This window comes from Scyliorhinus canicula, chromosome 3 (assembly GCF_902713615.1).
Source record: "Scyliorhinus canicula chromosome 3, sScyCan1.1, whole genome shotgun sequence".
Classification (NCBI taxonomy): Eukaryota; Metazoa; Chordata; class Chondrichthyes; order Carcharhiniformes; family Scyliorhinidae; genus Scyliorhinus; species Scyliorhinus canicula.
In genome coordinates this window covers 206,267,197-206,291,973 of record NC_052148.1, presented here as the reverse complement: position 1 = coordinate 206,291,973, position 24,777 = coordinate 206,267,197, and the positions used below count along the sequence as shown (strand labels likewise).

At 53.1% G+C, this 24,777-nt stretch overlaps 1 protein-coding gene across 7 annotated transcripts in view; it reads right to left on the bottom strand.

Annotated features, from left to right (window-relative positions):
* Window positions 1-18,224: 18,224 nt before the first annotated feature.
* Window positions 18,225-24,777, bottom strand: part of slc2a9l2 (solute carrier family 2 member 9, like 2) — a 630,183-nt gene continuing 623,630 nt past the window's right edge. For all 7 annotated transcript variants that reach the window (XM_038792065.1, XM_038792062.1, XM_038792063.1 and 4 more), the window contains one exon: window positions 18,225-18,837. In XM_038792065.1, the coding sequence (XP_038647993.1) occupies window positions 18,574-18,837 (264 nt within the window). In that variant the 3' untranslated portion in view covers window positions 18,225-18,573. The remainder of the gene's footprint in view (window positions 18,838-24,777) is intronic.

The following is a 24,777-nucleotide window of genomic DNA, read 5'->3' as shown; positions in this document are numbered from 1 at the left end:
AACACAGGAACGGGACGGGAAACATGTCGGAGCCACAGAGGGCAGCGCCGAGGTTCACAGAGGCTGACGTCGAGACGCTGCTCGATGAAGTTGAGCAGAGGAGGGGCATCATCCGCCCGAGAAGAGGGCATCACCACCCTGCAAGCGTGGTGCGCCAGGCCTGGCGTGACGTGGCTGCTGCCGTGAGTGCAGTGGGGCAGACCCCTCGCTCTGGGGAGCAGTGCCGTAAAAAGCTGCACGATCTCACCAGGGCTGCCAGGTTACGTGCCAAGAGGGTGCCCCCGGGTCATAACCATCCCTCCCCCACACTTTACTTAATCACCCACCTCCCCCCTGGCACAGGGGGTAGAGGGGGATTGGGGCAGAGTGAGTGGAGGGTGGTTCACAGTAGTCACAGACCCAGCGCTCTGGCCCCCGTGGAGAGATGCAATGGTCTTATTACAACTTGACCCCCAAACTGTGCCAGTATCTGAACGGACTGCTGATACCTTCCGTATTGAAATGATCTACCTATGCCCCCTCCCCCAACAGGACAAGACCGCTCACAACATCCATGAGTGGAACAAGACTGGAGGGGGTTCGCCCATTCTACACCCCTCACCACTTTCGAGCAGAGGGCACTGGACCTTGTTGGGGGATCTGCCACCTGGGAGGTTGCGCAATGCGAGGTTGGCGGAGCTGCACCAAGTGAGACAACCCTCCCTGACAAACACCCACCCTCCCCCATCCTCTGTCCCTTCACACCCTGCCCACTGGGTCACCTCCCCCATCCTCTGTCCCTTCACACCCTGCCCACTGGGACACCTCCCCCATCCTCTGTCCCTTCACACTCTGCCCACTGGGACACCTCCCCCATCCTCTGTCCCTTCACACACCCTGCCCACTTGGACACCTCCCCCATCCTCTGTCCCTTCACATACCCCTTCCCACTTGGACACCTCCCCCATCCTCTGTCCCTTCACACACCCTGCCCACTGGGACACCTCCCCCATCCTCTGTCCCTTCACATACCCTTCCCACTTGGACACCTCCCCCATCCTCTGTCCCTTCACACACCCTTCCCACTGGAACACCTCCCCCATCCTCTGTCCCTTCACACATTATCTTCCCTCGGACGTGATGCCGAACGACCAGGGCCGTCTGCCTCCAGGCGGACAGGCATCTGCCCCCACCTCACCCAGGGCCACACAACAGAGGGTGCCCGATCAGCGGGGAGTCCCATCCTCCCCAGCCGAATCTGTGGAGCAGGAGGCCCAGAGGGCGGCGAGAGAGGAAGAGAGAGAAATGGCCCGCGAACGCCCTGCGGCCTCTCAGTGGGCCGATGACATAGAGGAGGCGTCCACCCAAGACGACCTCGAGCTTGCGGCACAGCTATCTCCCACACCATCCACCATCCCAGAGACACTCACCCCGGTTGGCCTATTTAGTGATGAGGCTCCTGGGTCACAGTCTGGGTCGCACATCACAGCTGAGCAGGTACAGCAGGTGGAGGTCGGAGCAGCCGAGGGCCCGGACTGGCGGAGGCCAGGCCAGGCCCAGCATGCAGCTGGCTCCCAGACGTTTTCCGAGTTCCTGGAGTTACTCAACCCACCCGCACAGCCGATGCATCAAGAAACCCAGGGACACAATGACGGGATGAGGCCTGTCTTCCAGACTCTGCAGACGCTGTTAGAGGAGTCGAATGGCGTCCACGAGCAGGGAGTGGTGCCGCTCATGGCAGCAACCCAGGCCGACACCGCACGGGTGGCATCTGCGGTGGAGGCAATGGGTCAGGTTCTGCAAGGCGTTGGGCTTAATGTGCACGCGTCATCCTCGACCCTGGACAGGTTGCCCTCTCACAGGCAGCAATGTGCCAGAGCCAACACGACATTGCCGGCGTGCTGCGGGCCTTGGCCGAGTCTCAGCAGGTCATGGTCCAGTCGCAGCACGCCATGGCACAGTCACAGCAGTCGATGGCACAGTCCCAGAAGTCGATGGCACAGTCGCAGCAGTCAGTTGCGGAGAGCATTAACCGCCTGACACACGTGCTGGATGGCGTCGTGCACTCACAGGCTGAGATCGCACAGTCCCTGGCGGGAATGTCTAACTCCCTCGACTCTGTCTCTGCAAACCTTCGGATCCTGGTGGAGACCGCTGCCGGCCTCCAGGACTGGCAGCGCCAGGTGTTGGTGGCGCGACGGGGCACCTCCCCGCTCGCACCTCTGTCCCACAGTGAGGCCCGGGGGCCACCGGGCTCCCCGAGGGAGGAGGAGGTTTCGGGGCCCGTCCCATTAACTCCATCACCTGACGTCCCGGAATACTCGGTCCCCCCCGTCCCATCCCTGGTGCATCGGGTGGGCAGCGGGCAGATCAGGGTGGCACAATGTCACCCGAGACGCCCACAGAGCAGCCTGGCCCATCAAGGCCGGGTCGCCCCAGGAAACGCATAGCCAAGGAGAAACAAGTCGAAGGGGGCGATTCACAGCAGCCCTCCTCTACTCCTGCCGCATCATCTGGGGAATCACTTAGACGTAGTGGTAGGGCCCGTAAGGCAACAAAGAGAGACACTGAGTAAGTTGGCACGGGTGAAGAGCAAAGTTTAGTTGTAGGGGCTAGGGCATCTGTAAATTTTTATTCACATTAAACGCACCTTACTTGTAATACCGTGTGATTTTTCCGTTGCCACAGGGATCGTGATGGTGACCGAGTATCGCTGGGGTTGACGAGCGGTGAAACTTTGGTGCCGGGTGTGCCGTCCCTGCCCCTCCCCCACTCCCTCCCACAGCTAGCCCACGCGGGCATGTGATGGAGTGTCCGTGACAAACTCAGCGGCCACCAAGGTGGATGGTTCAGCTATTGCCATGGGTCAGACTCTCTCTAATGATTCTGAGCTCACAGCTCATCGCAGAGCAGGCTGTCATCATTCCACATGGCACTGATCATACCCGTGGTGGTGGCAGTTGTGTTTACCCTCTGCGCGACTGGCGATGCAGGTGGTGGTTTGGTGTTCAGCGGGGACGTTGCATGCGACACGTGAACCGTGCTGCCACCAAGGCGCGCGTGCCCGCCGTCCTCGCCGGGTCCGTCGTGCCGCCTCCTGGGCATCACCAGCACCTGGGTCGTGTCTGCGTGCTGCACCCGCCACTCTGCCAGCCTCCTCCTCCCCCTCCTCCCTCTCCTCCTCCTCCTCTGTGCTGGCACCACTGCTGCTGGCTTCTCCCTCCGCCTCCTGCAGCAGGTCATCTCCCCTCTGCATCGCGATGTTGTGCAGCGCACAGCAGACCACAACAATGCGAGTGACCCTGTCGGCCTGGTACTGCAGGGCCCCTCCGGAGCGGTCCAGGCACCTGAATCTCATCTTCAGGAGCCCAAGGCAGCGCTCCACCACACCCCTGGTTGCTGCATGGGCCTCGTTGTATCGGGTTTCCGCATTGGTCTGAGGCCTCCGTATAGGCGTCATCAACCAAGACCTCAGCGGATAACCCCTGTGGCCCAGCAACCAGCCCCTCAGCCGGGGGGGACGTCCCTCAAACATCGCAGGGATGTACGACTGCGCCAGTATGTAGGAGTCATGCACACTCCCTGGGAACCTTGCACAGACGTTCATAAACCTCATGTGGGGGTCGCATACCACCTGGATATTCATGGAGTATGACCCCCTCCTGTTTGTGAAGACCTCCCTGTCCCCTGCAGGCGGGTGCATGAGGACGTGAACACAATCGATTGCCCCCTGCACCATCGGTATCCCGGCCACCCTGGCAAATCCACAAGCTCATGAATCTTGACTTGCTCGGTCCTCGGGAAAGGTGACCTAGCGATCGGCGATGGGATAGAGGGCGTCGGTCACATCCCGGATACACCTGTGCACTGATGATTGGGAGATCCCGGCGAGGTTCCCGCTCGGAGACTGGAAGGAGCCGGTCGCATAGAAGTTAAGAGCGACCGTCACCCTGACGGCAACCGGGATTGCGTGTCCTCCCCCCGTTCCACGTGGGGCGAGGTGCGCCACGAGGTGACAGATATGTATCACCGTCCGCCTACTCAGCCGGAGTCTCCTCCTGCAGGTGATGTCTGTCATTGTTAGGAAAGACATCCGGGCACGGTACACCCTCGGCCTTGGTCGTCGCCTCTGGCGCCGTGGCTGCACCCTCACTCTGTCCTCCTCCCCCTCCCCCCCCCCCCCCCCCCCCCCCCCCCCCCCCCCATGCTGCTCGATGACTAGCAACTCCTCGGCCCTTCCCTCTGCTGCTGCAGCTGGCCCTGCATCCACTGCGGGTTGTGGGTGTGGATGCTGCTGCATCTCAAAATGCAGTGCAGCAGCCCCAACCACTGCGCAGAACATAGCCGTTCTGTTCGCATACATTGTGCTAACCTACAGAAGGGTGGTGGGGGCAGAGAAACGGGACATGTTAGACGGAGGTTAGTCGACACCTTGGCAGCCGCCTGCCCCGGGATACCTGTGTGTCCCGGTGGCCTGGTCGCGCTGCTGACACGCGGGCAGCCTAACCCCTGGTCACTTTCTGCATCCAATGGGCAGTTAGAACATAGAACAGTACAGCACAGAACAGGCCCTTCGGCCCTCGATGTTGTGCCGAGCAATGATCACCCTACTCAAACCCACGTATCCACCCTATACCCGTAACCCAACAACCTACCCCCCCCCCCCCCCCCCCCCCCCCCAACCTTACTTTTTAGGACACTACGGGCAATTTAGCATGGCCAATCCACCTAACCGGCACATCTTTGGACTGTGGGAGGAAACCGGAGCACCCGGAGGAAACCCACGCACACACGGGGAGGACGTGCAGACTCCGCACAGACAGTGACCCAGCCGGGAACCAAACCTGGGACCCTGGAGCTGTGAAGCATTGATGCTAACCACCATGTCATACGTCCTCCTCACCGGTGCGTCAGTGGCCTGTGGCCGTAAGCCACAGGGTGACCAGCGGCCGTGTCCTCGTGACCGGCACGCAATGGCATGGTGGCAGACATTTTGTAACCGGGGTTGGACGAGTCACTCGCTCACTCTCTCCCTACCCCCCCACTCCCACTCCCCCCTCAGTCTCCCACTCCCCCTTCTGTCTCCCACACTCCCCCCCCCCCCTCCGTCCCCCACACTCCCCCCTCCGTCTCCCACACTCCACCCCCTCCGTCTCCCACACTCCCCCACCTCAGTCTCCCACTCCCCCCCTCAGTCTCCCCCCCCCCCCCCCCCCCGCTCTGGACCCCCCTCCCGTTCTCAGGGATGCCTTCCCCGTTGTGGCCAGACTCCAGCAGTGCGCTGAGCTGTGCGCTGAGCGGTGCGCTCACCTCCTCGAAGCTCTCGTCAGCCAGCACGACTGGTTGACGAACTTAAAAAGCAGGTGTGTTGGCCGGCGTGAAAACATTGCGTGATGACGTCGGGACTTCGGCCCATCCGGGCCGGAGAATAGCGGGGGGCCAAAAAGTCAGGCTTCTGGTCGTGTCGGGGGGTCTGTCGAGGCCTTTGCCGGGAATGCCGACGTGAAGTTTGTGCGGGGTTCGGAGAATAGCGGGAGGGTGTCGGACCGGCGTCGCCGTGAAAATCGGCGCGGCCCGCTATTCTCCAAACCGGCTTGAGAGCGGAGAATCGCGCCCAAAATCTCTGACACTGCAGTACTCAATCAAAGAATAGTACCTCTAACAATGCAGTAATCCCTCAAAGAATAGTACCTCTAACAATGCAGTAATCCCTCAAAGAATAGTACCTCTAACAATGCAGTAATCCCTCAAAGAATAGTATCTCTGACACTGCAGTACTCCCTCAAAGGATAGCCCCTCTGACAGTGCTGTACTCCCTCAAAGGATAGCCCCTCTGACAGTGCTGTACTCCCTCAAAGGATAGCCCCTCTGACAGTGCTGAACTCCCTCAAAGGATAGCCCCTCTGACAGTTCTGTACTCCCTCAAAGGATAGCCCCTCTGACAGTGCTGTACTCCCTCAAAGGATAGCCCCTCTGACAGTGCTGTACTCCCTCAAAGGATAGGCCCTCTGACAGTGCAGTACTCCCTCAAAGGATAGCCCCTCTGACAGTGCAGTACTCCCTCAAAGGATAGCCCCTCTGACAGTGCAGTACTCCCTCAAAGATTAGCATCTCAAAAAGTGCAGAACTGCTTCAGAGATTAGCCCCTCTGACAGTACAGAAGTCCCTCAAAGGATAGCCCCTCTGACAGTGCAGTACTCCCTCAAAGGACAGGCCCTCTGAGTGCTGTATTCCCTCAAAGGACAGGCCCTCTGAGTGCTGTATTCCCTCAAAGGACAGGCCCTCTGACAGTGCTGTATTCCCTCAAAGGACAGGCCCTCTGAGTGCTGTATTCCCTCAAAGGATAGGCCCTCTGACAGTGCAGTACTCCCTTAAAGGATACCACCACCAACAGTGCTATGCTCCCTCAAAGATTAGCATCTCTGACAGTGTAATACTCCCTCAAAGATTAGCACCTCTGACAGTGCTGTATGCCCTCAAAGAATAATATCACGAACAGTGCAGTATTCCCTCAAAGATTAGCACCTCTGTCATGTGAGGGTACCTTTAAGAAATGACTGTTTAATTAATGTACCTTTAAGTAATAGAGCAGCTCATATTACTGAAATGATGTCAGAGGGTGGGGGGAGCTGAGCTCACTTCTGCTTTTAGTTTCAGTTTGAGAAAGAGCAGCTGAAAAGTGCCTGGCTGGTTTGCTGTGAGCTGTTTGAAAGGAGAAAGTCAGTTTTGAGAAAAAGAGCTTGGGTGTGTCTGTGTTTGCAGTGAGCTGGATCTGCTGTGATCTCTGCCATGAAAGACTATCTCTGAATCATTTGGGTGATTTAAACTCATAATAGTAATGTCTTTAACCTGATGTGTTTCTGTTTAAAGGTGTTAAGTCTTTTGGAGGTTTGAAGGAACATTTTGAGGGATTGTTTAGTGTTGTATTATTTTAAGTAAGGGGTGTTAAGGGATCCAATGTTTATTTAAAAATGTTAAGTTGAATTCATGGAATAAACATTGTTTTGTGTTTAAAAACCCACGTGTCCATAATTGTAATACCGCACCTGGAGACCAAGCCGTGTGCTTCAAAAGCAACATACATTAAAGGGAGAGGCTGGTTGAACTCCATGATACCGTTTGGGGTTCTGAAAACGCCGCTCTCATAACAATGTGTTATAAATCAGTTTTGTTACAAACTCTGTGACAAATGCCATTTATCCCAGGGGGTTTATTGGTTTCAAGACTATTTAGCCCGTTTAAGATGTGCCTCTTATTTATTTTGGTTGTCAAATTTGCTTTGGTTAATTGTGAGGAGGGCAAGCCCATTACTTTCCATCTGAATACTTGGAGAAAGTTATTATTCAGAATGATAATCATATGTTTGTCCTTTCTTTCAAGTTCATTTACAGTTAGTGGTTGAGGCAGAAACTATGGCAATATTCAAGACTAGATTGGACAGATGAAAATACAGGGATAAGGAACCAGAGATGGTAAATGTGATTAGAACACATCCCTGGACACTAAGATGCAATTTATCATGGCCAATCCACCTAACCTGCACATCTTTGGACTATGGGAGGAAACTGGAGCAAATCCATGCAGACACGGGGAGAAGTTGCAAATTCTACAGACAGTGACTGGAATTGAACCCGGGTCCCTAGCACTGTGAGGCAGGTAATTGCCCTTGAGAAGCTGATGGCGAGCTGCCTTCTTGAACCGCTGCCGTTCCTGTGGTGTAGGTACACCCACAGTGCCATTAGGGAGGGAGATCCAGGATTTTGACTCAGCGACGGTGAAGGCACTGTGATATGTTTCCAATTCAGGATGGTTTCCATACCTCTGCTGCGTTTGTCCTTCGCTATGGGAGTGGTTGTGGCTTTGGGAAGTGCTGCCCACGGAGATTTAGTGTGTCCTTGCAGTGCATTTTGTAGGTGATACACACTGCTGTTACTGTGCGTTGGTGGTGTAGGGAATAAATGTTTGTGGAAGGTATGTCAATCAAGCGGGCTGCTTTGTCCTGGATGGTGCCAAGTTTCTTAAGCTTTGTTGGAGCTGCACTCACCCAGGCAAGTGATTTGTGCCTTATTGATGGTGGACAGGCTTTGGGGAGTCAGGAGGTGAGTTACCCAGCGCACAATTCAGAGCCTCTGACCTATCCTAGCTACTGTATTTAGAAGCCTAGTCAGGTTCAGTTCAGTTTCTGGTCAATGATATCTTCTGGGAGTTGATAGTGGGGTATTCAGCAATAATAATGCCTTTGAATGCCATGGGGCGATGGTTAGATCCTCACTTGTTGGAGATGGGCATTGCCTGGCATTTGTGTGGCACAACTGTAACTTGATGTGGAGTGGTGCTTAAGTTTCTGAAGACTGGCTGGTGACCTGCTCCAGGAGAAACCTTGCTATGGGAGCAGATCAAAGTCTGTGTGTGCACCATTAGGTACGGGAATTGAAGAGGAAGAAGGACGCCATTGGAATTGCTCAGGAAATGTGAATTTTTAATTGTCAATTGGAGACTTTGGACACACCACTACCCGACCCACCATACCCCCTCATCCACCCAACACCATTTCCCACACTACTCCCTTATTTACCTTCTCTCTGCAGCTTTTCAAAGAATCTTAGGGATATGAGATACCCTCAATTACGACACAGGAGAGCAGAGTGGTAATTCAAAGGCTTTAATTACCAGAGAACCAGACAGCTGCCGAGAAGTGTGCTCACAGCATGTTGCCCACTAAGCATCACCTTCCATACAGTTTCCTGGGGGCGGAGCCAGAGGCGGAGTCCCCCAGGGTTCCAAGCCCGGTCTTAAAGGGCCAATGTATTAAAGGCAAGGTACAGTTACAGCAGTTATACCGATACCATTCATCACAGGATAATTAAATTAAATTATTTCCTTACTGGAACACAGTAGCTAGTCCAGTGAAAAGGTGATTCTCACCACTGCTCCCTCTGAGGTTTGCTACACTGAGTTAGTTCTAAAGGATCCTCTTTCAGAATATTGCCCAGGAAAATCAGAGGAAGGTAATTGGGTATTTTTTGTCTGATCAGAATCCGACATAGGGGTCCTAACTCTGATCGAAGGATTTGGGCCATTAATGAGCCTACTCCCACGATGGGTGATACAGTAGTGAGATGGATATTGAAGGGTGTGGAGGGGGAATTCCCGACTGCGAGGTTCACTTGCGCTTTTAAAAATCGGGAAACAGGCACCGTGGCTGATGAGGGAGAGAGGAGGTAGGAAACGGAGAGGTGGGACTGGCAGGGGATGGGAGGTGGGTGAGGGCCCTGCCAGAACCCGTGGGGAGGAGGTGGGGTGGGTGATGGGACATGAGCCGCGTCCTGCAAGGCAGGCATTTTGCTGTGCATCCCACTGACTACCCACCATAGCCTATGGTTCTGCAGAGTGACACTGGCCGTATAGGTGCCACACACCACCACACCCAGCCCAAACTCTCCACCGCACCATGCCTGCACCTGGGACCCTCCACCACACTACCATCACCCCCCCAACCAGCCGCTACAGGCCAGCATGGCATCACGTGGCCCACCCAAAGGCAATGCCCACAGTAGCCCCTGCAGGGGGGGGGTCAGATGAGGGGGCCATGGAGCTGATAAGGGCCCTGTCAGTCGATGGTATCCCTGGCAGCAGGAGTGGGTGGCAGGGCCAAAAGCCCCCAGGGTGCCATGCGCCAAAGAACCAGCGATGCCGGGATTGGGCGAGGGTCATGTGGCGGCAGAGTCTGCAGACTCAACCGGGGTCACTATGTAGCCCGTTGGACCTGGTTGGGCACAGGGATACGCACCATATTAACATGTCGGCCTTTCATCCCCTGCAGACATTGGATATTGGAATGCAAGCAGCAATGGGCCTTCCTCCTAGTGGCCACAGCCCTGGGGATGCACTGCAGCTCTATAAGTAGGTGCTGCTCGAGAGGCACCGCATGAGGCGTCGCGTGTACTGGCAGAACATGTCATTCGAGGACCTACCAGTCCCCCTCCACTCTCGGCGGTTATGAAATGAAATGAAAAAAAAAATGAAAATCGCTTATTGTCACGAGTAGGCTTCAAATGAAGTTACTGTGAAAAGCCCCTAGTCGCCACATTCCAGCGCCTGTTCGGGGAGGCTGTTACGGGAATCGAACCGCACTGCTGGCCTGCCTTGGTCTGCTTTCAAAGCCAGCGATTTAGCCCTGTGCTAAACAGCCCCTACTGGCCTTCTCCTGAGGTGGGGCAGTGGGAGGGGGTGGAGCAGAAAACACACAGTGTTAGACAGTCTGAAGCACGCAGCCCAGACGCTGGGCAGCTGGCGGCTTCAGTGGCCAGGGCACCCGGACATGGTGGCTGGTATGGGTACCGGCATGTGGTGCAGCATTTGGATGCCCACTGCATAGGGGGGGGGGGGATGCCAGGGGCACAGTGCTGGCTACTCACCCTGGCCGCGCGGAAGAGGTTGTGCAGTTTTTTCTAGCACTACTGGCCGGTCCAGACAGTGTTGCCCACGGCGCTGACCACCTCTGCTATCCGCGTCCAGGCAGCCTCCTTCCCTCCACGGGGTACAGGGTCACCTGCCCACGGCGCTTAGCAGAGTCTCCAGTTCCGTGTCGGTGAATCTCGATTCTGCGCGCCTTGCTGCCGTATTGTTGGCTGGGGTGGTGTGTGTGGGGAGTGAAGTGCGCATATGCAGCTGCAGTTTGTCAGCCTCCTGAGTGCCAATCACGGATCCGGCAAATCCCGTATCGTTTCTCATTGGAATCGATTGTGTTACACGTGACGCCGATGCTAGCCCCTTAATGGTGGTTGAATCGGTACAGGTTCGGCGGCAGTTTTGGAACTCCACGAATCCTGCCTCGGCGTCAAGTCTCAGGAACGGAGAATCCGACCGTGTGCTTTCGTTGACAGATCGATTCAGTTAAATAGGTCAGAGAGGACCAGGGGCCACTAATGTAAATTATATTAGGCCAGATCAAAGTGAGATACCAGGAGGTGGTTCATTTCTCGGAGAATAGTAGATCTATGGACCAGGCTGCTATCTCTTGCAATGGACATCAAGGGCGAAATTCACCGAAGTCCATCGTGACGCCCTTGACCGGCGGGCAAAACCGGCGCTGGTGACTCAGGCGTCGGGCCCGCTTATCAGCCCGAAATCTCCCGTCTCGAAAGGGCCAGCAGCGGAGTAACGCTGTACGCGTCAGTTTCACCCGCTGCGGAAGTGGCGCGTCGGTTGACGTCCGGCGACATCATCAACGCCGCCCTGCGAAACATGATATAAATAGCGCCCCCACCCCAACCCCCCACCAACCACCCCCCCACCCCAACCCCCCCACCAACAACCACCCCCCCACCCCAACCAACCCCCCCCCCCAACCAACCAACACCCCAACACATGGCGGGAGCGGGATTATCGGCGCCCCCGGGCGATTCTTCGACCCTGCGTGGGGTTGGAGAATTTCGCCCCAATTCACTGAATTCCTTCAAGTAAGAGCTGAACCTATTTCTGTCTAAGCAGGTAATCAGCTTCCGAAAGGTCAGTACTAGAAGGAGCAATCAGGTTGAGAGTGATCTCCTGGACTAGAGCAGGGCCAGAATGGAGGGTTGATTAGGGAGGAATTTCCCAATTTTATTTACCTCAGCTGGTCTGAATTTTTATTTTGTTCCTTGCCTCTCTCAAGAGATCACACCACAGTCCTTGAGTGAGTTGGAGAGTATATACCGGTGTACACAAGGGCCCAGATCTTCTGGGCTTTGGATGGTCGTACCCTGGAGATATCCTTGAGGATGCACTGCGGGACCTCTTGGAAGTACCTACGCACTGACTACATGGGAATTTCCTGGGAAGTTTCAACTTCTGTTGTGTTATTACCCTGCATTAGGAATCCTCTGAAACTCAAATTTGAAGTTGGAGATGGTTCTGACTTACCAAGCAGAATAGTTACCCAGGAAAATTTAGAAGGATTAAAACTATTCTAACGCCTGGATAATTTGACTAGGAACTCCCGACGTCCGATGGGCAACCAGACTACCCTTCCAACTACCTGAATGCACCTTCAAACCACCGACTACCCCCCTCCCACTCCCGGCCCAACTATACCCTCAACTGGCTACCTCCTTGACCACCCAACTACCCTCATGACCCCCTGGCTAATGCCCGAACTGACTACACCCCCAAGCCCTTGGTTCTCCCAAACGTGACTACCCTTCTGAACCCAGACTAACCCCTCAGTCCTCCGACTAGTCCCTCACGCTCCTGAATAGCTCCCTACATCCCCACCCAGAGCTCACTCCCTCAACTAATCCCACCCTGACTACCTCCCAATTAACCTCACACCCCGCCCCACTACCCCCCTGCCCTCGCCCTCAATACCCCTCACCCCTGACTACAAGCCCAACCCCCAGACTACCCCAACCCCCACTAGCCCCCCCAACTTCTGTCTAACCCATTCCCCCAATTATTCTCCCCACTCAGACTATATCCCGTACGCCCTGACCCACCCTACCCTCTTACCCATGCACTCTACAATCTTACCTCCTCTCCCTAGCTTGTCAAAGTGGTATTTAAATTAAGGGACATATAAACATAGCAGTTTATGGCAGCCTATGCTGTAAAAGGAGTGAGTGACTTGGCCTTCCCCGATGCTCCCACATTATAAGCAAAGGACATCAGGACCAGGTACACTCCACATTTCTCAGGAGACCCTGTTGGGAAGTCTGGGGGAGAAATGTGCATCACTGGTAAGAAAATAGGAGCAGAGGGGCAATCTGATGGTGATTGCCACTCCTTGGATGATTCAGTGCCACATGCGAACACGTGAATCAAGAGCAGCAGTAGGCCATTTGGCCCCTCGATCCTGCTCTGCCATTCAATAAGATCATGGCCGATGTGATTGTGGCCTCTACTTTCCTGTCTGCCATATCAAAATCGAGTGAGAGAATCTGAATGGACCAAAGGCTCATCTTCTGTTCGTCATTGTTCACCCGTTCCTATGCTCATCTGTTCCTCAGTTTGAACACCCCTCCAAGCATAAAGCATAACTGGGATGATATGGTCACGTTGCTTGGCTATCGTACAATGAGGAGCCAGCTTGGGAGCTGATTCTGCCAGTTTTACATTAACCTGCAGCAAGGCAGAATTGGCAGTAAAATTGCAGCCTAACATTCCATGTACTTCCTTCCGATTCATCAAAAGTACTTAGGCGATCTTCATGAATGCTCTGTCATGGAAATTGTTTCAACAGAAAAAGGTAACTTCAGATTAAACGGTAGCCTTGAAATTCCATGGAGTCTGGGGTGGTGTTTCCTGATTTCCTTTTTTAACCCTGGTGGGAGGCAGTGGGAGCGTCGGATAAATAGGTGTAGCTGGGTTAAACAACTTTGCACCACCTTTCCAGACTCATGCTGGAGTCATGACCGGAGGTTGGGACAACCTTGCTGGATAGTTTTTTAAGTGCCTTATCTTGCAAATGTTTATTGGAACAGGAAGGCTGCTTGTTGTACAATACTTTTTCATTTGATCCATACAGCATGATCTCAGTTCCTCCCTGTACTTTTCCTCATATTTTTCTGTCTCTATTTAAAGTGTTGGTGTTCAGCTGCAAAATTCAACAAATTAAGAAAAATTAATTTATGGGATGTGTGCGTCACTGGTTAAGCCAGCATTTATTGCTCATCCCTAGTTCCCTTCAGAAGGTGGTGGTCAGCTGCCTTCTTGAACCGCTCCAGTCCCTGAGGTGTAGGTACCTCAGGGTGTTAGGGAGGGAGTTCCAGAATTTTGCCCCAGCGATGGTGAAGGAACGGCGATGTATTTCCAAGTCAGGGTGGGTGACTTAGAGTGGAACCTCCAGCTGGTGGGGTTTCCGAGGAATCGGCTGCTCTTGTCCTTCTAGATGTTAGTGGTCAGGGGTTCGGAAGTAGCTGTCTAAGGAACATTGGCGAGTTACTGCAGTTCATCTTGTAGATGGTACACACGGCTGCCACTGTTCCTCGGCTGTGGAGGGTTTAAATATTTGTGGAAGGGGGAGCAATTAAGCAGGCTGCTTTGTCCTGGATGGTGTCGAGCTTCTTGAGTGTTGTGGGAGCTGCACTCATCCAGGCAAGTGAAGGGTATTCCTTACACTCCTGACTTGTGCCTTGTAGATGGGTGGACAGGCTTTTGAGGGGTGGGGGGTTCAAGAGGTGAGTTAATTGTCTTAGGATTCCAGCCTTTGAACTGTTTTGTAGCCACAGTACTAATTTGGCCAGTTCAATTGATTGTGGGAGGTTCAGCAATGGTAATGCCATGAATGTCAAGGGGCAATGGTGAGATCCTCTCTTGTAGGAGAATCAATCATCTGTCAATGTTCTGTGACCGGAATAATGCACCTGCTGCACTTCACCGTTTTAGCACCTGACTCATAAAATATCTAAAAATGTTACACAATTCAATGGCTCTTCAATATATGCAATCGAGAAGAAACCCTTGATGGATGGTAAGTAACAGTTTGGGGGATGTGGTGTTCTTTGTATTGCTAAATTTAGGCTAGTTGGCGTAGTGTTCAAATAGACCACAAAATAGCTTGAACTTGAACAAAGCTCTAAATTTATTAACACTACTAATTTGGATTCGACACATACTTCTAAATAATACAGTTGATAATTAACACATAATCTACATTCACCTGCAACTAATCTCTATACTGTTATAAACTATGATCTGCTCTTACTGACACTAGGCGCGATTCTCCGACCCCACACCGGGTGGGAGAATCGCGGGAGTGCCGGGCGATTCACGCCGCCCTGGCACCCGCATGCGATTCTCACCCCCCCCCCCCACAATGGCTTGCTGCGTTTTACGACAGGCCGCTCGGAGAATCGCCGCTCGCCGTTTCTAACGGTCGAGCGGCGATTCTCCGGCCCGGATGGGCCGAGCAGCCTGCCCAATACGACCGGTTCACGCCGGCGCCAACCACACCTGGTCGCTGCCGGCGTGAACAGCGTGGGAATGCTGTGTGTGCGGCCTGTGGGGGGAGGGGGAGGATCAGGTACCAGGGGGGTGCTCAGTGGGGGTGTGGCCCGCGATCGGTGCCCACTGATCGGCGGGCCGGCGTCTCTAAAAGACGTACTCTTTTCCCTCCCCCGCCCCGCAAGATCAATACTCCATGTCTTGCGGGGCGCCCGCAGGGAGGACAGCAACCTGCGCATGCGTGGGTGATGTCATTTAGGCGCCACCGGCTGCGTCATTCAGGCAGCGCCGCTTTGACGCGGGCGCCAAGGCCCGGTGTGCGAAATTGACGCGGCGCCGCTCCTAGCCCCCTGGGGGTGGGAGAATAGGGGGTGAGGAGCGGCCTCCGACGCCGGAGTGAAACACTCCGGTTTTCACTCCGGCGTCGGCACTTAGTCTCCCGTTGGGAGAATCGCGCCCACTATCTTTACTTCAGTCTGTCTCTCGCTAACTCCTGCACTACTCTCTCCCACAAGGCTTAGCATCAATGCCTCATATACTTTTAATTGTAGCTCCATCCCTCGAGTGGCTATTCTAGACATTTCATTAACCTTTGCAGTCCTTACATTTATAATAATACCACAGGGGAGTAATAATAATAATCTTTATTGTCACAACATAGAACATAGAACAGTACAGCACAGAACAGGCCCTTCGGCCCTCGATGTTGTGCAGAGCAATGATCACCCTACTCAAACCCACGTATCCACCCTATACCCGTAACCCAACAACCCCCCCCCCCCCCTTAACCTTACTTTTTAGGACACTACGGGCAATTTAACATGGCCAATCCACCTAACCCGCACATCTTTGGACTGTGGGAGGAAACCGGAGCACCCGGAGGAAACCCACGCACACACGGGGAGGACGTGCAGACTCCGCACAAACAGTGACCCAGCCGGGAACCGAACCTGGGACTCTGGAGCTGTGAAGATTTATGCTAACCACCATGCTGCCCTAAAGTAGGGCACAAGTAGGCTTACATTGCAATGGCGTTACTGTGAAAATCCTCTAGTCGCCCCATTCTGGTGCCTGTCCAGGTACACAGAGGGAGAATTCAGAATGTCCAAATTACCTAACAGCACATCTTTCGGGATTAGTGGGAAGAAACCGGAGCACCCGGAGGAAACCCACACGGAAACAGGGAGAACGTGCAGACTCCGCACAGACAGTGACCCAGCTGGGAAGCGAACCTGGGACCCTGGCACTGTGAAGCCACGTGATAACCACTGTGCTATCGGCTGCCACTTAATTATTTTGGCTCTCTCATACCTGACTGTCCTGCTTGTGCAACTTCAACTTCCAAATATCTAAGGTATGGTCTCTTGAATGACTTATTCAGTGGACCTCAACGGAACCATTTGAGATTGCTGATGAAAATATATTTTGTATTTTAGTTATATTTCACATTGGAGGTGTGTGCTTTTCATTTAAGTAAACTGCAAGAAAAATAGAGCTGACGTGTGCAACAAATGCCTGACCTGCTTCTGCTCACTTTTTTTCCTTGCTAGGGTTGAATTTCACTCCACAGTGTTTCACTATGGGTAGTCACAGGCTTCGTGAAACAGTGAAGTTGGCAACAGTCGCAAGGAGGGCTGAACCATCCAGATGTTTGACAGGCACCTTTGTCTTTTATGGGCCCCAGGATAGATTACATACCATCAAATGAAAATGTAGAATATTTGTAATTGAAGAGATTGCCAGAGGTTGTAAGGTAGAAGTAGCTCAGCAATTGTGACCACAATTAAAAGCATTTTGATAAGTTTTGACTTGAAGCTCCATATAGAGTAGAGCTCCTCTGAGAATATAGGTAAAGCAGGAGGTCATTGAACACCTTGAATTAGTTCCCCCATTCAGTGAGAGCATGTCTGATAGGTAGCTTAACTCTATTCATTTGTCTTGGCTATAATATGATGTGGAGATGCCGGCGTTGGACTGGGGTGAGCACAGTAAGAAGTCTTACAACACCAGGTTAAAGTCCAACAGGTTTGTTTCAAACACGAGCTTTCGGAGCACGGCTCCTTCTTCAGGTGAATGGAAAGGCTTGTTCCAGAAATGTTTATATAGACACAGTCAGAGATGCCCCGGAATGTGAGCACCTGCAGGCAATCAAATCATCAAAGATGCAGAGAGAGAGGTAACCCCAGGTTAAAGAGGTGTGAATTGTCCCAAGCCAGTTCAGTCGGTAGGCCTCTGCAAGTCCAGGCTTGTTGGTGGGGGCCGAATGTAATGCGACATGAATCCCAGATCCCGGTTGAGTCCGCATTCATGCGTGCGGAACTTAGCTATAAGTTTTTGCTCAGCAATTTTGCGTTGTCGCGTCTCCTGAAGGCCTCCTTGTAGAATGCTGACCCGGAGATCAGAGGCTGAATGTCCTTGACTGCTGAAGTGTTCCCCAACTGGAAGGGAACAGTCCTGCCTGTTGATAGTCGCACGATGCCCGTTTATTCGTTGTCGTGTTGAGTCCGCATTCATGCGTGCGGAACTTAGCTATAAGTTTTTGCTCAGCAATTTTGCGTTGTCGCGTCTCCTGAAGGCCTCCTTGTAGAATGCTGACCCGGAGATCAGAGGCTGAATGTCCTTGACTGCTGAAGTGTTCCCCAACTGGAAGGGAACAGTCCTGCCTGTTGATAGTCGCACGATGCCCGTTTATTCGTTGTCGTCGTGCGACTATCAACAGGCAGGACTGTTCCCTTCCAGTTGGGGAACACTTCAGCAGTCAAGGACATTCAGCCTCTGATCTCCGGGTCAGCATTCTACAAGGAGGCCTTCAGGAGACGCGACAACGCGACAACGCGACAACGCAAAATTGCTGAGCAAAAACTTATAGCTAAGTTCCGCACGCATGAATGCGGACTCAACCGGGATCTGGGATTCATGTCGCATTACATTCGGCCCCCACCAACAAGCCTGGACTTGCAGAGGCCTACCGACTGAACTGGCTTGGGACAATTCACACCTCTTTAACCTGGAGTTACCTCTCTCTCTGCATCTTTGATGATTTGATTGCCTGCAGGTGCTCACATTCCGGGGCATCTCTGACTGTGTCTATATAAACATTTCTGGAACAAGCCTTTCCATTCACCTGAAGAAGGAGCCGTGCTCCGAAAGCTCGTGTTTGAAACAAACCTGTTGGACTTTAACCTGGTGTTGTAAGACTTCTTACTTGGCTATAATATGCTTTCATGGCCAAGCACAGTCCCCAGGAAAATTGCCCAAATTTTCTGCACAAAATGTGAAAAATAGGCAATAGATTATTGCAATAATAATTCTTCAGAAGCATGTATTTCAAAATTTGTGTTGTTTATTTTGGACCAGGTAGATTAACATAGTAGCAGCATGAAAATATTAATTTCAATAAAGTGAAGAATAGTCAATATATCTATCTCTCACTCACTCAGATTTAAAGTGAAGGAAATGTTCCTCCCTTTGCTATTGCATTGAAATATCAATTATAATTTCTTTATAAGTGCTGAAATGATGTTACTGCAAATAACTGGCAGGAGTGGTCAGTTCTCATCTGTGCAGGTTAGGTTTTAGTGAATCCAGCTAGAGAGTGAATGGTTCAAACACTGTAACAGGTAATGCAAATATGTAATGACAGTTGATTAGTAACAATTGTTGGCTTCACTCTTATTGAGTCTCGCTGTTGTTAGAGACCCAGTTTGCGTTGTTCTCCACCACATTACCGAATGGAATCACTGTGAGGTACTGTTCATTCTCTGTTGCTGCAATCAGCCCAGTTTCTTGCACATGTATCTTGTTCATTTTGGCAAATGATTGATTTATTTGAGCAAAAGTTTTGTTTTTGGTTTCGGGTAAGATGACGTAGAGATATATTGACCCTAATATACAAATTGCAGCAAACAGTAGGAAACAGAATGATCCCAAGTTACTCTGTGTAAAAACAAAAATCAGAAGTTAATAAGTAAATGGATGAAGATTTGCTTTTCAAAATTAAAGTTTGCAAAATAATTTGTTTCAAAATCTGAAGCTGATTTGCATTGCATGTAATTACAATTTTATATACAAATTGATTATTGAAAACCTTTTTTACAGGTGCATAAATGGTTATATTTTTATCATTGAATGGTCACTTTGCACAGATCCAGTTACATATATGTTCACCTTCCAAATCTGTGGTTGGAAATGTCACGCCTTTCAGGCACGCTGTTGCAATAACTGTTGGGATTTCTAGAATTGAGTTTAGAAACTTAGACACCGCTCGTGAGGAATCTTACATCAGATTTTCTAGAATCCTCATCAGATGCAGAAATGCTCCGTGTGGGTGGAATAGGGAGATGGGATACAGTACAGGGACTGAGGAAGTCAGGAGCAATAATAATAATATTTATTATTGTCACATGTAGGCTTACATTAACACTGCAATGAAGTTACTGTGAAAATCCACTAGTCGCCACTTTCCGGCGCCTGTTCGGGTACACAGAGGGAGAATTCAGAATGTCTAATTCACCTAACAGAATGTCTTTCAGGACTTGTGGGAGGAAACCGGAGCACCCATAGGAAATTCACGCAGACACGGGGAGAACGTACAGATTCCGCACAGACAGTGACCCAAGCCGGGAATCAAAAATGGGACCCTGGAGCTGTGAAGCAACAGTGCTAAGCTGGCAGGATTCTCCATTCCTGAAACACGAGTGTTGACACGGGTGCAGGATTTGCAGACTTCCACGACAGCAAAACCGGCGCCGAATCTAGACCAATTTAGTGACTGTTGAGAGCTAGCACCCGGGTCACGTGGAACACAATCGATTCCAATGAGAAATGGTACTGGATTCGCGATTGACACTGAGGAAACCGCCAAGCTACAGCCACATATACATACTTCACTCCCCACACACAGTCAACAAGGTGGCAGCGAGGAAAACGGCACCAAGATTCACGGACGCCGAGCTTGAGACCCTGTTGGGCGCCATGGAGGTGAGGCAGGCGACCCTGTACCCAGCCCGGGAAGGAGGCTGCCAGCTGTCACCATTTGCTGTGTCTGGGTGCAGGTGACAGAGGCTTTCAGTGCCACGAGCAACACCTTCCGGATTGGCCTGCAGTGCCGAAAGAAACTGCATGAATGCCTCAGGCTGGTCAGGGTGAATAGGCAGCACTGTGCCCCTGGTGCACAGTCCCACACACCCATCACCCCACCCCCACACCCCCGGAGAGCATCCAAACTCTCACCCTGTACCAAACGCTGCACTCATATTGGCTGTAATGGCCGGGTGCCCTGGCCATTGGAGCCACCGGATACCCAACCCCTGGGCTGCATCCATTGGACTGTCTAACACTGTGCATTTTCTGATTCTCTCTCCCGCCCCCCCCCCCCCCCCCCCCCCCCCCCACACTCCGGAGAAGACCGGCCACAACTGCCAGGGGCACGAGAAGACTGGAGGGGACTGCCGTACCTGTGGCCCTGTGGTGAACGTATAATATAAATTCACACTGTATATCACTGTGTCCCTGTGGGCTCCATCTGTGCGCCGTTGCGCGGCTCTGCCCACAGGGGGAGATGAGGAGCATGTACAGGGCTCCACCCGTGGCTCCACCCATGGCTCCGCCCACAACCGGAAGTATAAAGTGCTGCGGTTGTGCGAGCCTGCTTTCAGTTCAGCTAGTCGCAGGCAGGCTCAGTTGTAAGCCGATTAAAGCCACAGTTTCCTTCAACTCATATCTCTGAGTGAACTGATGGTCGCATCAATTTAATCGACTTAAAAAAACGACTATGGAATCAGCCCTCAAACCTGATCGACTGGAACTCGATCCACAAGGCCGCAGAAGCGAAGGAAATATTTCTGCATTGGCTTCGGTGCTTTAAGGCCTATCTGGCTGCGTCGACTACCTCCGCTGTTACTGAAGAACAGCAACTCAGTCTTCTCCACGCACGGGTGAGCCATCATATTTCAACTCAACTTGATAGTACCGACTCGTACACCGAGGCCCTCGCGATACTCGACCGCCTGTACGTGCGGCCCGTAAATGAAGTTTACGCGCGGCATATTTTTACAACTCGCCGCCAGCGCCCTGCAGAGTCGCTAGAAGACTACCTGCGCGACCTGAAAGCCCTAGCATGAGAATGTAACTTCCAGGCTGTGACAGCCTCCCAGCACATGCAACTCGCCATCCGAGATGTCTATGTTGCAGGGGTCCGGTCCAATTATGTGCGCCAGCGTCTCCTCAAAAAAGGGGCCCAGAACCTGGAAGACACGGTAACGCTAGCGACCTCATTAGAGGTCGCTTTTCAAAGCTTAAATTCGTTCCCAGCCGATCAAGCGACCCTATCATGGACCCCCGACCAGAGACTACCCCAGGCCTGCGCCACGCGGCCACCCGCCCACTACAGAGGACTATCGTGCCACTTTTGCAGCCAGCCCCAACACCCCCGGCAGCACTGCCTGGCCCGCAACGCGACCTGCAGCAGCTGCGTGCGGAAAGGACACTTTGCGAAGGTATGCCTGGCTAAAACTAAAAACTCCAACTCGAACGCTAACCAGAACACTCGCCCCTCCAACTCACAGGCCCGCAGACCCCGCAATGTGGCAGCGTGTCTGCCGACTCTGCCTCCGCACGGCATGTGCGACTCATGGGGGCCGCCATCTTGGTAATCCTCCCCCACGCGGCCGGCCATGTGCGATTCATGGGGGCCGCCATCTTGGGCGCCATCTACCTCGCCACCTGCCATCTTGGCCATCACTCGAGATGCCACTCTACGACTACGACCTCTGCGGACAGTCATCACGGGGCCGCTCCAGCACCGCTGACCACACCACCGACTACCCGCAGCTCAGTGCAGTCACGTTGGACCAGTCGCGGCCAAAGCACCTCAGAAGCTCCATGATGTCTGTTCAAATTAACGGATACAAGACACCGTGCTTCTTCGACTCTGGGAGAACCGAGAGCTTCGTTCACCCAGACCTGGTAAGACGCTGCTCGCTCCCGATATTTCCAACACAGCAAACTATCTCCCTCGCCTCGGGGTCGCACTCTGTCTAGATACAAGGGCGCACTATTGCAACACTAACGATACAGGGCGCCAACTACTCTAACTTCCAATTGTATGTACTTCCAGACCTCTGCGCCCCTCTCCTACTCGGGCTGGATTTTCAATGTAACCTCAGGAGCCTAAGACTCAGCTTCGTCAGACCCCTTCCCCCTCTCACTATATGCAGTTTAGCAACACTAAAAATCGACCCCCTTCCACTCCTCGCTAATCTCACTGTTAACTGCAAACCAGTGGCCAGTCGCAGCAGGAGGTATAGCCTGCAGGATAGGGTATTCATTAGAGCCGAAGTCCAGCGGCTCTTACGTGAGGGAGTCATAGAGGCCAGTAATAGCCCCTGGAGAGCTCAGGTGGTGGTCGTCAAGACCGGGGAAAAGTTCCGGATGATGGTTGATTACAGCCAAACCATTAACCGGTTCACGCACCTCGATGCGTACCCCTTTCCCCGGATTGCAGACATGGTAAATCAGATCACCCAGTACCGCATCTTCTCCACGGTGGATCTGAAGTCTGCATACCACCAGCTCCCAATCCGCCCGGAGGACAGCTACTACACGGCGTTCGAGACAGACGGCTGCCTCTTCCATTTCCTCCGGGTTCCCTTTGGCGTCACGAATGGGGTCTCGGTGTTCCAACGAGCAATGGACCGAATGGTGGACCAGTACGGGCTGCGGGCCACGTTTCCGTACTTGGATAACGTCACCATCTGCGGCCATGACCAGCAGGACCACGACTCCAACCTCCACCGATTTCTCCAAACCGCCCAAAAACTCAACCTCACATACAATAGGAGAAATGTGTTTTCCGCACAACCAGACTAGCCATCCTCGGCTACGTCATGGAAAACAGGGTCCTAGGACCCGATCCTGACCGCATGCGCCTCCTCTTACAACTCCCTCTCCCCCACTGTTCCAGGGCCCTCAAGAGGTGCCTCGGATTTTTTTCCTACTACGCCCAGTAGGCGGACAAAGCCCGCCCACTATTTAAACCTACACTCTTCCCACTGTCAGCCGAGCCCCGCCAGGCCTTCAACTGCATTAAGGAGGACATCGCCAAAGCCGCCATGCGGGCGGTGGATGAATCCGTCCCATTTCAAGTGGAGAGCGACGCCTCAGATGCCGTTCTTGCTGCCACTCTGAACCAGGCAGGTTGGCCAGCAGCGTTCTTCTCCCGAACCCTCTCTTCTTCAGAACTGCAACACTCCTCAGTCAAAAAGGAAGCCCAAGCCATTGTGAAAGCTGTACGGCACTGGAGGCACTACCTCGCAGGTCGGAGGTTTACCCTCATCACCGACCAGAGATCGATTGCCTTTATGTTCGATATCTCGCAGCGGGGCAAAATTTAAAATGACAAAATCTTGAGGTAGAGGATCGAACTCTCCACCTATAATTATGATATAGTATACCGTCCGGGGAACCTCAACGAGCCCCCAGATGCTCTGTCCCGCGGCACATGCGCCAGCGCGCAAGACAACCAGGCTATCCACAATGACCTCTGCCACCCGGGGGTCACCCGGCTCGTCCACTACATCAAGGCCGGCAATCTGCCTTTCTCCACCGAGGAGGTTAAGCTGTTACCAGGAATTGCCCAATCTGCACGGAGTGCAAACCACACTTCTAAAGACCAGACCACGCCCACCTGATAAAGGCTTCCCGGCCCTTTGAACGATTGAGTGTTGATTTCAAAGGGACTCTCCCCTCGACCAACCGTAATATCTATTTCCTTAATATCATAGATGAATTATCCCGCTTCCCGTTTGCCATTCCATGTCCCGATATGACCTCCCACACAGTCATCAGAGCCCTGCACAGTGTCTTCACCCTGTTCGGTTTCCCCAGCCACGTCCCCAGTGACAGGGGTTCGTCCTTCATGAGCGACAAGCTGCGTCAGTACCTCCTCGACAAGGGCATCGCCTCGAGCAGGACTACCAGCTACAACCCTAGGGGGAATGGGCAGGTGGAGAGGGAGAACGCAACGGTCTGGAAGACCGTCCTACTGACCCTACGGTCCAGGAATCTCCCTACCTCCCACTGGCAGGAGGTCCTCCCCGACGCACCCCATGCAATTAGGTCCCTCCTGTGTACGGCCACTAATCAGACTCCTCACGAACGATTATTTGTTTTCCCTTGGGGCACTACCACGGGGGCATCACTTCCATCCTGGTTGAGGACACCGGGCCCTGTCCTCCTTCGGAAGCATGTCCGGACACATAAAACAGACCCGCTGGTAGAGAGGGTCCTGCTCCTGCGCTCAAACCCCCACTACGCGTTTATCGAGCACCCCGACGGCTGACAGGACACCATTTCCCTCTGGGACCTGGCACCTGCAGGATCTACCACTACTACTACCACTACCGCCGAGGTACCCCTCACACCACACCCCACCCGACCCCCCATGCCCAGCGCCACAGCACCTACAGGCTTCCTGCACCTCCTTTCACCCGTCACACCGGTCAGGAACGAAGCTCTGGAAGAACCACCCCCGGAGTCCACCCTCGGATTCACACCGGACATGAGCACACAGCCATCCGAAGCAGCTGCAACTCCGGTGCTCCGCCAGTCCCAGCGAATGATTCGAGAACCAGACCGACTAAACTTATAGACCCGCCACCCCCGCTGGACTTGATTTTTTTACCAGGGAGTGAATGTGGTGAATGTATAAGATTAATTCACACTGTATATCACTGTGTCCCTGTGGGCTCCATCTGTGAGCCGTTGCGCAGCTCTGCCCACAGGGGGAGATGAGGAGCATGTACAGGGCTCTGCCCATGGCTATGCCCATGGCTCCGCCCACAACCGGAAGCATAAAGTGCTGCGGTCTTGCGAGCC